Below are 14,469 nucleotides of genomic sequence, written 5' to 3'. Positions count from 1 at the left end.
TCTTTATTAGACATGCAATTAGTTCTATATGTATTTTGTAACTATAATGTGTTGATATCGTGTTAAAAATAATTAGTTCTATATGTATTTTGTAACTATAATGTGTTGATATCGTGTTAAAAATAATTAGTTCTATATGTATTTTGTAACTATAATGTGTTGATATCGTGTTAAAAATAATTAGTTATATATGTTCTATGTGTACAAATACACAAGAAAATCTACATTTACCAGTGCAAAAACCTTCCTTTACTGGAGATATAGAAAATCTTTAAATAAGATGTTAGCTATTTCAAGTGTTGTTAAAATTTGATTACAAGTTAGTTTACATCCTTAACTTACCAGAACAAATAACACAAACACCTAAAGTAGTGTACAACATATGTGTGTGGACATAACATGTGCCTTTTACACATAATGGTAAATTTTACAGTATATCAAAATCTGAAAACTATAACTTTGAAATTTATATGGTACAAAATACATGAAAATTGGTGTCATTAGAATTTCTACTGGTTAGCAATCACACAGCTATTTTCACAAAGTTTAATAAAAATCACACATTAGACCTACTAGCAGTAATCTAATATTATAAGTACTGTAGTAAACATTGATCTTACAATGGTGAAACAATATTACCTTAGATATATAACTCCCCATAAGTATGTTCTGAACCACATGGTTGTACCACTGTTAGCCTGGTACTTTCTGATCAATATGGGGTGGGGTACTGGAAGAAGACCAACCAATGTTCCATGCTGTAAGAACTTAAGTATCTCACTCTCATCTGTTAGGCCTCTGTAATATAGTGGAAAGAAGTTGATTTTAAAAATCTATACAGCCATGACTTTAATTACAGGAGAAAATAAGCAGGACCTTTTAAAGGGAGGTGATTGGAATTGGAATGCAAAAACTGGCTGTTTCTGTATTTTATAGTGGAAAGTTCTTAAAATTTCCAAAATGAAATACAAAATTAGACCATTCTTTTTTCCATGCATGTTGAATAAGATTTCATATTGTCCTTACTTATGTACATAGAACTAAAAAAAGTGAAAATAAAATACACATTTTTTATATGAAATCACAAAAGTTAACAGTTAAACAGCATTCTCATTAGAAACATTCATGCTTCCTTTAATGACCCTTGTATACAGAGTAAAATCACTTCCAACAAGTCAACCATTAAAAACACCAATCTCCCCACAGATAGACTTGTCTACTTGTATTATATTTGTCTTACTTGTCGATACAGATTTTCTCAACCTGAGGTACTAGGACTTGCAACATCCTCATAATTGTCTGTAAAGGTAACTTCTGCTTCCAGGATTGTACCTTCAAGGAGGAATAGCTTAATTATGAGTAAATTAACTGACAAAAGCAAGAAAAGCATTGTTTACAGTGCATTGTAAAAGCAAGCTGTCTTGGAGCTGAAGATTTTGTTTGAAGGCATAGGTTAGAATGTCATGATTTGGTTATAAACAGATTACAGAATGACAGTTTTTTCAAGATGATAGAAAGTTGTTGAACATTTTCATAAAATATATACATCTACTAAAGCAGGGGGGGTTTATATACCGTCCACTGTGATAGATCATGTTCTGTTCATACAGATTTACCACTTAATCCCAATTCTATCATATGACATTAATGTTGCTGCAGATGATGGTTGGTCCATAATATAAATTCAAATATTATTGTGATTTTGTTCCCCTCTTTAGAACATTAAGACAGAATTGTAATCACAAAATATACATAATATTTTAGAATTTTCATTATGAAAGACAAATGGATTTTGCCAATGCCACAGTTAATGATAAGTTTAAAAATAATACCTACCCATTCAGGTGTGGCTACCCAGCCCCCTGAGCTTGCTGTAGATGATGTTCTGTTCAACGGTGGCTTACTAGCAGTGGAACATTCACTTGTGACAGAGTGTGTAGGACTTGCTGGAGGTGTTGCCTAAAATATTATAATTTTTTCACAAATGTGATTTTAATTCCATGATTGATTGATTGATTGTTGGGGTTTAACGTCCGAGCAGCAATATTTCAGCTATATTCAGACGATGAACATGAAATGATGATGAAATGAAAAACGGGATGGGACACAAGGACAGTAGGGTCGACAAATTTTGATTGCCACTAGAAAAAGGAAGGGATGGGTAAGGTCGGGCAATTTAGCCTCCTGTGGGGGAGCGCAAAGGTTCCTACTCCTATCGAATACCACAGCAGGGTTCTTTAATGTGCGAGGAACATGGCACCTTTCCCAACACAGTGCACCACTATGGTTTGCAGTCAGGTTTTTCGTATTATAGCCTGACAACCCCAGCATGTAACATGCCAGGGGTACCCCATTCCACCACCTGGGGCACACATCCCAGTTGCTCTGTGGGCATAGCGCCTAGCCCGCGGCTAGGTTTCTGAGCACTATTTAGTCGCCTTTTACGACAAGCTTAGCGACGCTGCAGGCCTATTCTTTTGACACCCGGACCTGCACGGGGCATTTTAATTCTGAAACAAAAGAATGTGATTGTTACAAAAAATCTGAATAACAGTTTTTTGATAAAAAGCATGAATTCATTTATAACCATAAATAATTAGCTTTTGGTTTTCATATTTTATTAAACAATCAGCCATATAAGATACAGTTTTCATTTATTTGAAATATGAAAACAGCTGTGAAATGTGTCTATTCTTCCTTCACTCAACCTAATATGAACCTTATCATAATACAGACTGTCAGTTTTCATTCTGTACAAATACTAAAATCATTGTAACTCAATCAATTTCATGCTGTGCTTCAACAAACTCTGTAAATATAACTTTTTATCAGCCAAACCATAAATGTCAACAGTTTTTATTTTATAATTCCACAAAATTTCGGGTTTTCACTACACCTAAGTAAAGTCTTAGTGACTCAAGGTATAAGCTATTTACTATGCTCTTAGCTTTCTTGTTTTGCTCCAGCTCAGTTGGAGCCTGAATCTCATTGAGTGGTTGTATACTATGTGTACCACTGGGTGTGGCCAGATCTTTCATGGGTGGAATTGGAGGTGGGGCATCACCATGTCCCTCATCTGGGGCAGCCTTCTCTGTCATCTTATCTAATCCTGAAAATAAAGTGGTCGGTAACAGGTGCCATAATCTAACCAAATAGACAGTAATCAATGGAGAGCAACTACAATGGTATTCTGCATAAAACATTCTCATGGTGCATTGGTTTTCCTGTTAATAAGTTGCTAACAACGACAAAATTTGAAGACTTGGAAAAGTCATATCTATATATAAAGAACTAAAAAGCTGTTCATGCTACATTTTTAATCTTATTTCTTTTTAAGAAAGGCTTGTGGTCAATTTGGAAATAGAAGAAATCATAATCAACTCCTATTAAAAAAAATTCCAAGATTTTGTACATTAATCTTACTAGGAGTAGCAGCAAGGGATGTTTTGAGTGTGCCTGGCTCAGCCTCAGCAGCAGGAACTGCTCCCTCCATAGTCTGTGGCTCTTTATGATCAGCTGTGGAAGCTGACAAATGAACAAACTTCTTCCCTCGTTTTGACAGAGCTTTAGCAATGGCTGAGTGTTCTACAGGTAAGTTAGCTAACTGATGGAACACATTTCTCTTCCTAATTATGGTGTATATCAAGTTGGAATTACCTGCATAATATTAATAATAATATTGAAAGCAATGCAAAAAGAGCAATTCATATTTTCATTCCTAGCTTGTATTAATGTGAGCCAAACTTTGAAGGCATTAAAATGTTCTTTTTAAGCAGTAAAAAGAGAGCATTAAAGAGCTTTACTTGCATTAACTGCTAGATAGAAAACCATCTTTTATTTTTTCTCAATTTCTTTATAATACACATGGAATTTGAGTGGGGTAATTTTCTCTACATTTGCCGCCAAAAAATATTGGCAATTATAATTGACATGCAAAAATTTCCTGGTTCAGCTTGTTTAAGATATTAGTAGCACTCCAGATAAGAATTATGCAAAATGAGATTCATGGTTGGAAAGCCTACATATTTTTATTTCTATATTTTAAAAAAAAAGAAAAAAAATTCATATAATTCTTGTTCAAAGGAGATAAACATTATATAGAATGGGCTATAGAATTCAAAATTAAGGGAGATAAATCTGTAAATGACACTAAAATGCAAGAGAAAGCATAGGATTTTCAATGTGGATTATCTACTAAGAGCAGACAGATTGGAATGAATAGTTATGCATTTCATCATATTTACTATAAAGCAACTTAATAACAAAAAAAAAAATGTGTAGCCTTTTATGGGGTACATCACATTTTACAGAATTTGCACGATTCTTACAAAGACTGCTACTTAAGTTGTCTGACCACAAAATTTACACCTACACAAAATATTTTACCTAGCAAATCAATAACAACACCCCACCAAAATTTCTATGTTTACAGAAACATACCATCAAACTGATACTGTATAATATTGTTAAATACTTCCAGGATGAAGAAAACAAGATGATGATTTGTTGGACTGGCATACAGAAACCATGGAGTACTAAATGCCTAAAACATACAATTTATATGCTGTACATGTATTAACTTTCACAGACTCTGTCAAATGAGTATATTTGTAGATATAAATTTTTGCAGTTTTGAAAAGTTAAGCATTTAAAATGCAAAGATAAATTTTTGGGCTCATCTGTCCACCATGAGATAGTAAAAAATAATATTCTTACAGTAATAAGCACAATTTTACAAGTTAAAGTTAATGTGTACTAAGATGTGGAATTATTTTCCAAATGATACAGTACTTCTGATAAAATATATAAGCACTGTTGTTTAAAGCTAAAAAATTTTCATGGTTGTAGTATCATATTCATTCCAAACAAAAAGTTAAAATCTACCATTCATGAAAATATGATGATCAGGAATACGTGTAAGAATTTTTAATACTAAAACTTACCTCAAGTAAATGTAACATTTTAGTGCTAGCAACCATTGATAATGTCTTCAAGTAAGGAGAAACTGGAAAAAATAAGATGCACAATTAAAATACCTACTTTACGCATAGGAATGTGTTTTGTTCTCTTATGTTATATATCAACAATAATACATCTTCAAGAAAGTTTGGAGCAGATTATAGGAACCAATTTCATGTATAAATTTTCATAAAGAGAATTATTAATTATTATTATTTTTATTGAATTTTTTTATTGCTGAAGTGGTTTTATCCAATGAAATGTGTCCCTAAAATAGAACAAATCACAAGACATAAAATACAAATGGTGTAACTTACCATTGACAATGATAGTTAGAAGGCAATCGAACAATGGCTGTAATCTCTGGTGCCCTGTTGTAATTATCTTATGAAATACCTGTAAAAGGAAACAGTCAATACTGTTAAAGCAAATACAGTATTGTGAGCAACAGAATAGTGGTAAATAAAACCATACAGGCTTTGTTTGAAAAGTACAAATATCTTCATGTAATAACGATGTGCCTTTTTCTACATTGATATTTATCTTACGTTAAAAGTGTGAGCTTTATAGGGTTAAATGTTTAAGTAATACAGCAGACATCAAAATATTCTCCTGCAAAGTGTGAAATGTTGTCTATTAAGTGAAAAATGTATATTTACTGTTTAGTTAAGTCAAGTCTTTCTACGAAGCAAAAGAAAAAAAAGCATGCACAAATTATTATCTAAAATTTCTGGAAAAAACAACTCCTACACTGTAAACATAATATGATAGTGGTTCTACAAAGACTAACTTCCTGATTTTCATGTATGAATGAAAGTTAAGTTTTAAAAGGAAGCAACAACATAATTTCTACAGAGAGGATATGCTTAGATCTGAGACATACTTTTTTTTGTAATTTCTAAATTAACTATTTTTTTACCAAAGTGGTGCCAAATATTAATTTGTCTCTTCTCCCAGCTGGTATGTAAGAAAACATTTTTCAAGATACCAAGTGAAAATATAGCCACAGACTATAAACTTTTTAGACATGGAAAATCACAAAACAAGGCACACCAGACACTAAGATTATAACAAATAATAAAAATTAAACGGTAAAAATTATCATGTTTACAATGCAGAAAAATAACCCCATGCATATGGTAGAATTAATGATCACCAAAATACACCCATTAGAACTGTTCCAAAAAAAAATTATAAGGAACAGAAACTTGGTTCAGTCAAAAAAAAACAAAAAAACCCTGTCAAGGGATTTCAATGGGTTTTTCATTTATAAAGGAAAACAACCACAAAACCTTCAAAACCTTACAGATTTTTTAACATTTGATTATAAAAAAACCAAAACAGTTGAATGTGTAAATTACAAATGAACTCTGTGATGTAAATGAATGAACGCTTAATTGCCATCTGCTTGAGTATACATGTAATTATTAATTTAGTATTCTGCATTTCAGCATATGCATTTTATAACATGCACTGGTCTTTATATTATATATTTCATAATTATTACCATTAGAAATATACTACATGTACATGTTCATAAACTTAGAGAACATAACTTCTTTTGAAATAAATGATTGTACAAAATGTTATTAAAATATACTTCCTTCAATCAAACAAACCAACATAATTGGAAGATTCACTTTTTCCTCTACCTTGAACATTAAATTGTCTTTCATTATTGTGTTTTTTTTTCATGTTTTTATTACTTGTAGGTTGCATGCAAATGTAAAATTCATCACATGCAAATATGCAATAGTAATATTTTTTATCAATTTATTAGAAACTACAATGGAACAGCCCTTGAAGAGAAAGAAACAAAACTAAACCAAGAGGGAAGTAAAATTTTGCTGACTAAGCAACTTCCCCATCTTATTATTGAATAATTAACAAATCATCTGTTACTTAACTCGTAGATGAACTGAAACACAAGTTTATAATAAGTATTAAGATATTTTCTAAAATAATAGACAAAATTGGACTTTTGATATGCAACTGTTCTGTCTTTTTAAAATGTGTGCATATTCAGCTCTGATATGTGTTGTTCAATAATTAATCATTCATTACAGTAACCTTCAGTAGTAGATACTGTAATTACTTCTGTTATTTCATTAACCCATTTTAACCATTTAACAGAATGAGTGGAGTTCCACTTAAAAGTGACTGGCCATGTCTGATCTGGCTATTCTACCAATTCATAGAAACCTTAGCAGTCAGTCAGCTCAACTTTACAGTGAATAAAGGGATACCTATGAAGGACTATTCTATTTCAAAGAGAAACCTATAAAGGGCTATTCCATTCTGAAGGGATACCCATGAAGGGTTATTCCATTCTGATCCTATTTACCATCAACTAAAAAATCTACATTTCCTAAACACGACTAATATATTTTTTTTTATTCTAACAATAACTTCTATGAAGTTAAATAAACAAAATATGATAACTGAGTCTTATTCAACGCTTATGCGCACTTAAATCAAGAAGGGCTCACCACAATGGATACCTTTATCATAGGAATAACCATTTAAATTCAAAACAAGGGATAGAGAATAAAAAAACATGCCCCACTGATAAAGAATATCAGAACTTACAATGATAAGAAAATCAGCATGAGTGCCAGTAAAGACAGGTATATCCATAGGTACCCTGACTGTATAGGGTTTGTTCAACCTCACACCAAAGTTTCTCTCTCCACTTAGTAACAACAGGATAAATACACCAATGTGCATTAAACCAACTCGAGCTGTAATGATTAAACATATAGATGTTTTGTCAAAGTCTTTATGTACCTAAGATGTTAAAAATGACCAGAGACCTAGGTGAAAGTCAAGGAAAGTCAGTATAATACAGTAATTGATACATTTCTGGAAAGAAAAACTGTAATATCATTATCTGAAATCAAAATTTCTAATTTAGTTAAAGGCAATCCAACTACTCAAACCATTGATATTACTTAAATAAACAGGGATGATTTTACAAGGTCAAAACAGGAAGTAAATATACAGTAAAAAAAAAAGAAATTGTAATGGTAAAATCAGAATTTGGAATAGCAGAATTCTGCCAAAAGCCAAAATAAATCATCCTTGTATAAAGTAGGTATGTCATTGTGTAATGATAAAAGATGTTTTCTTGAAGTTCACATACTCTTAACGTTAGATTTCTTTAAAAATATATGAAAAGTGTGATAGCAGTTTGTTGAAAACACAACTGATTTGGAAATGTTAAGAATTTCACAAATTTGAACAATTTTAATACAACTTTCCTTTACTTCAAATATTTGTATTATGTACTTCATCTTCAAAAATATCATTTAGTATCTGTTTTTCTTATCCTTTAAATGATATTCAGATTTTGAAAACTTACAGGACAAAAAAGAAAATTATTCTTGAAATAAATATAACTGAACAGGAAGTTGTATTCTATACATGATACAATACTTACATTGGTCAGCTCTTGCATCATTAAGGAAATACAGAATGGGTACCAGTACATCTAGAACATCACTACTCTTCAGTACAAAGAACATGAATTTCTGGGAAAAAAAAACAACTTTTATAGCCATAAAATTTTATATCATATATTTAGATTAAAGTATAACTTTCTGCATATGCATTATAAGTGTTTGTTTAATCCTTTATCGGGTACCCGATACCACACCTCTAGACCTATATCACACCTCTAGACCTATATCACACCCCTGGACCTGTATCACACCCCTTCACAGACCATAACTGAAGTATGATTAAAATATATGATATAATGAACATGACATGTCAAAATCTGTATTACATGTAGTACCAACCCTTGACCTATATCACCCTGCGGCCTGGTGGTCCTTGTGGTAATAAATGAGTCTCAGGTTGATACAATATGCGATACAGATTTTGACATGTAATATTCAGTATGTAACAATAGAGTTAAATATAGTTTTAACAGCATCAAGAAAAAAAAACTTCTTGAATAAAGAAATTGAAAAAGTTGGACATTTCTGTAACTGTACATACAACCCATTGTTTTTTTTTTTTTTTTTTTTTTTTTACAAAATACAAATGCACAATGCAATAGTTTTATTTTATTTTTAACAATAAGGTAAAAACAAATTACAGTAGTCCATCTTTGAAACAGCCCCCTGACCAACGGCCACCCGTCTTATGTGACCACATTTCAATTGCATTAATGACATAATGCAAATTGACCTATTATAAGTGTCCACCCCTCTTATGCGACCAGCAGCCACAACTTTGAATGAAAAACAAAGATTTAGCCTCTGGTATCTGGCCATGTTCATTGTTAGTAATTAACCGTAGGTGTCAGCGGAGATCATGTTGACCGTTTTTTTCCCAGGATATTTTCAATAAAGTATTAAATTGAGTGTCAATTACTCTGAAGCCCTTAGATCAGGTATACAAAATTAAGAACATGTCAAGTGTGTGCATCAAAGTGTGAAATTGATTTGTTGAATCAATGATAATTACGACTGGTATTTAATAATAAAAACATGAACATCTATTTCAAATTACAAACAAGAGTTGTAACCCGTTTAATCTGTTTGCAATTAGCCATTTAGGCCACAACTTTAACTGAATTTAATTAGTGCCATGTGCGAATGTGTTACAACATACTGTAAGTTTGCATATGAAAGGACCAATAACTCGGGAATGCTTGATTTGATGTTTTTCCAGTAAGGAATCCTTTATAGTTTGTTTATGTATTCTGACGGTTTTTAAGGTGTGTATTCTGACTGCAATAGATTTTATAAAACATAGTCATAGTCATTCATAAAATTGATAGCAGCATTGATCAATTATTTTCAGCAATCGACAGCTTTGGTCTTGCAGTTTATCCCTGAATTACAAATTAATGTAATTTTAAATAATTTTACTACATAAGCTCAGTTCAGGAAAACAATGGGGTTGAAAGTTCAAAGGTCTAAAAAACAAATGTCCAAAGTGAAGACTTGCAGGAAGAAAAATTGACTTTTAGTCCAAAAAATACAGTATAAATAAATACAACTTTTTTCAACAGTTAATTGCCACTTTGCTTTAGAACAAAAACAGTACATATACCTGACAAATATCTTTATAATCTGTGTACAATGTACAATGTACATGTAAGCAAATAAACATAGTCAATAAAATACTGGCCTAACCTCTCATGAGAGGCCACCTCTCTTCTGAGGCCAATTTTGGATTACAGTATGGGTGGCCAAATAAAAGAGGGACAACTGTACAATTCAAAGTCATATAAAGTAGTGGTCGCCCTATTTAGAAGTTTGTGAAGGTCTATAAATAATATGGTCAATGTTTCGTTTTTGATCATAGTATTAACAGTTACACAAGTTGCAAGCATGATGAACTATACAAATTACCTTATTAATATCACACATTTTCCAGAATAAGACAAGGAGTTCTTGATGAAATTGAATCTTCTTTGTAGAACCAGGTAAGTAGGTCTGTGCCAAGGGGTTGTTCAATAACCTTGTTATACCTCTAAGTATAAAGTGGAAGTCCTGCAAAATATAATTGGTCACCATCAACATTTGGGAGCAGATCCAGAAATTCAAAAAAGGGGGAGGCTCCTGTGATTTCAATTTTTTTTCTATATAATCAATAAAAATTTTAGCTCTGTCTATAACATTGTTGAAGGATATTAGTTACAAATGAGGTCTTATAAGATATAGAAAACCAGTATAAAAGATTCCAGATGTGTTTTGAAAATGCTTAAATGTCTTTTATTTCTGTTTGTAGCCTTGTATATATAAATTTTCATATAAATGATGGTCATTTTCTACAAACACACAATAGTTTTGGTCTGATTTATTTTAGCTGTAATATTTTGGCAATTAGTGAAAATAATGAAGATTTTAACACAAAATGCTTAATATGCTGTTCAATTCAGTAAAGAAACTATAAAATTAATCTTCTAAGGTACCATTTTTGTAATTTCTAACTATAGCACACTATGTGGCACTTATTAGCCTAATTGAACATTATTTATTTAAAACAGTATTCTTTATGTGCATCTTGGTTTTTTTCATAATAGAAATTATGAAAAATTACATGTTTAAATATAGAGTAAAACAAAAAAACTGATTATTAATTATAAACAAACCTCTTCCCTGTGTACTCTGGACAGGTAATTTACAAACAGATTATCTGGACCAGCAGCCTAAAAATAATGTATTTAAGTGTAAGTGTTTGTAAGAATCAGGCAAAATGGGAAAACTCAGATACATGAATGTCAAAAACATCTCTGCATCACTTGCTTTGCTCAGAAATATTCAATAGAATCTTAGAAAAAATAAGGTTTTTGATGGAGTTATCTGCCCTTGAAATGTTCATTTTCTGTGCATTTAAAATTGTAACTCAATGGTCCAGCTAGATATGGAAAATCTTGTCTTTTTCTCTTGATTCTGATGCTGCAAATTTCACTATCAAAATGGTGTTTTTTTTTTTCATACCATGATTCACCCACTGCCTGATTCTTACGGACTGACACTTAATTCCTTAACTAAGAATATACAAAAAAAAACATTAGTAACTTAAAACATTAAAGATTACAATAATACATATCCAATATTAAGGTATTGTAGAATAAAAAGCTTTACCAAGTGCAGCATGATATGATCATAGCCAGTTCAGCTTACTTTGAGCAAATGTGGAAACAATGTAAGTTTTTAACACACTTAAACGTCGATACTTTTATTTCATTATGAACACAACATCTGGTTTGGATACAATATTGCACAATATTTTGAAATTCATTTCAAGTAAAAAATTCTGCTTTTCATCGTTCACTTTGTACCACATAATCTCAAAAGCAGTTAAGAGTAAATTTTCTAGATACTTCTTAAAGCCCCTGGATAGAGGAACAATTTACCCCAAACAAGAGGCTCGTGGGAGCCAGAATCGCTAATCTGGTTGAGTTTTTGGTCAAAGGCAATAAATTTAACAAGAAGTTGTCCAACAATTTCGACTCAAGAAGACTTTGGTAGGACTTATCATACGGATCATTTCACCAATTGAAAGTTTCTTTCTATCTATCATAGTTTTCAAGATATTGGCTGAAAACTGAAAAAAAAAAAACATCATTTTTCCCCTTTCAAATGCAAAAACTCTGCAAAGGTATCTGCTGACAACTTTTATACTTGAAGACTTTTGTTTTCCTAATAATGAGGATCATTTCAGCTATTGAAAGAATCTGACTTAACCTTATGGTTTTGGAGATATATGTGAAAAACTTCTGTCTGACCCCTGTGTTCTATTTTTAATAACAGTGGCCATGTTTTTCGACAGATCAAAAATCCCAACATCAGTTCTATGTAGGATACACCAACGAACATTCATACCAAGTTTAATCCCAATTGATCAAATAATGTCAGTGGGGAAGATTTTTTAAAGAAATAACATTAAAAATAGCAAAAATCGTTCAAAAAGGGCAATAAATCCAACATGGCTTAGGTCTCACTAACCACTTCCGGGGTCAAATGGCCACCCCCATATGCAGTACCAAAAACACACTGAACATAGACATATGCATTGTAAGTGCATTATTTGTGTGTATTATGATTAAAAGTAGTCAAAATAAAGCTGAGAATGTGTACTTTAAAATCATATATGTAATTAACTACAAAAGTGTATGAATATTGTTTACATGTATGAGTAATTTGCCTCCATGCTGTCAGTTAGCAGAACAGGTAAAAATATGGATTTTCAGTATTATTTATTCAAGTAAATTTTGTGAAGAATTTCTACAATCATCGTACCATTAGCATAATGATTTTGGAAGCCTTATTTTCCAAGCTTCGCAACCGTATGCAACTTTAAGATGTCATTTGTCCTGGGAATTCACAGTGAGACTTTGAAAATTACTTTTTTAACATGTAAAGTAATGGAAACGTTAGAAGTGGTTAGTGAGACCTTAACAGATTAAAATCAAAATTTGACCACATTATCATGCTGAACATTTTTACCTTTGTCAGAACTTAGATAAACCTAACGGTTTTGGAGGTATATGCGAAGAACTATTGTCTGACCCCCACCCCTATGTTCTATTTTTAGTAACAACGGCCATGTTTTTCGACGAATCAAAAATCCCCACACCATTTTAAACAGGATACCCCAAGGAACATTCATCCAAAATTTGGTTCTCATTGGTCAAGTAGTTTGAGAGGAAAAGAGTTCTGTATAATTGTTAATGACGACGATGGACACCAAGTGATGGCAATAACTTAAAAATACAGCCTGTATGTGTACTCAGCACATCAAAATTTGTTCCCTCTTAAACTTCATACACATACAGGCTTTGCCTTTTAATGATACACTAATATTGTTTTTATCCTGTAACATAATAGCAGTAAAATTGTTTTTAAATGTTGAATTTGTTTGACTGTAATTTATCTCTATTGTGCCCTACCTAATCAATTTCATATTGTTTCAATGAATGCTTTTGGAATCCCCAAATTCACAGTAGCAAATACATTTAGAAATTTAAAGAATAAAAATAAGTTTTCTGTTGTGGTGCTAAAATCATCAATTAAGTTACTATCATTCTGGAAGTAAATTTGTTAAAAGTGTTAACAATCAATTATAATAATTCTTCAGTTTTAGACATAATATTAGACATAAAAAATCTGATACAATCCTGAAAAAAAATTAATTCAAAACATCTTTTAAAATTTTTTGTTAGCCCCCAATATGGTAAATATATCTCGATACATGGTTTTAATTGTGCTATTACAGTCTCCTAATTGTAATGGTCTGAAATGTCTATGGGCTGAAATGTAAGCATAAGTTTTATGGTTTATCATGGTATTTATAAGCTTAAGATTTCACATGCAAACCAGATGTTGATGGTTTTTGTGGCAATAAGTATAGTGGACCCATTGATAATACAACCATTAACACTCCCTTCGGAAGCATAATTCTAACTATTTAAATATTCCTGCTTACATCTGTTTGGCTATTATCCATCGCTGTACCACCAGATGTCCCATCAACAGATACACTCTGATTTGATGATTCATTCTCCAAGGTAACACAAAGCACCTGTAATGCCACTTCAACAAGAGGCTCCCTAGAGTCTGTGAACATTAAATGGTTATAGGGAACCCCATAGCCAACAGGATCATAGGAGCATACTATGTTTAGTAATGATGTAAACAATGGTAATGCATGTCTGAAAATTAAAAATATTTGTTAACAACAAAACAGGTCCCAGAAACTTCAGTGTAGTTCTTGTAAGTATTGTAAATTGTAATGTAATTGTTTTCTTGATATTGCTACTTTGTGATGTCACAATATTATGTCTTGTAAATACAAGGAATAGCAGCAAGCAGGGCATTCTGAATTGGTTTTTCAATTCATGGAAATACCACCAAGAAATACAGGACTACAAAATCTCAGACACCTTCAAATTGGATTTAAATGATCTTTTACTCAGCAGAGCCTCATTACAGAACTTATAATCTCACACATTTTTGTGATAGGTTCTTTTAAGTCCTGTTCCTCTTT

At 31.7% G+C, this 14,469-nt stretch overlaps 1 protein-coding gene across 3 annotated transcripts in view; it reads right to left on the bottom strand.

The window, feature by feature from the left end:
• Window positions 1-14,469, bottom strand: part of LOC148618872 (protein HID1-like) — a 31,715-nt gene that overhangs the window by 3,660 nt on the left and 13,586 nt on the right. For 2 of the 3 annotated variants that reach the window (XM_088578183.1, XM_088578181.1), the window contains exons 8-20: window positions 13,909-14,134; window positions 11,069-11,125; window positions 10,326-10,466; window positions 8,399-8,489; window positions 7,549-7,700; window positions 5,277-5,355; window positions 4,944-5,005; window positions 4,441-4,543; window positions 3,424-3,657; window positions 2,937-3,109; window positions 1,837-1,959; window positions 1,241-1,332; window positions 640-798 (exon numbers count right to left, since the gene is read on the bottom strand). In XM_088578183.1, coding sequence (XP_088434309.1) covers window positions 640-798; window positions 1,241-1,332; window positions 1,837-1,959; window positions 2,937-3,109; window positions 3,424-3,657; window positions 4,441-4,543; window positions 4,944-5,005; window positions 5,277-5,355; window positions 7,549-7,700; window positions 8,399-8,489; window positions 10,326-10,466; window positions 11,069-11,125; window positions 13,909-14,134 — 1,692 coding nt within the window. Of the gene's footprint in view, window positions 1-342; window positions 364-639; window positions 799-1,240; window positions 1,333-1,836; window positions 1,960-2,936; window positions 3,110-3,423; window positions 3,658-4,440; window positions 4,544-4,943; window positions 5,006-5,276; window positions 5,356-7,548; window positions 7,701-8,398; window positions 8,490-10,325; window positions 10,467-11,068; window positions 11,126-13,908; window positions 14,135-14,469 lie in introns of all 3 variants that reach the window. The other variant, XM_088578182.1, reaches the window with a different exon arrangement.

The sequence above is a fragment of the Perna viridis genome, chromosome 4 (assembly GCF_037379345.1).
Source record: "Perna viridis isolate PV_CMFRI_1.1 ecotype Kerala chromosome 4, ASM3737934v1, whole genome shotgun sequence".
Lineage (NCBI taxonomy): Eukaryota > Metazoa > Mollusca > Bivalvia > Mytilida > Mytilidae > Perna > Perna viridis.
The sequence above is the reverse complement of the archived record's forward strand: the minus strand, read 5'-3'. Positions and strand labels throughout refer to the sequence as shown.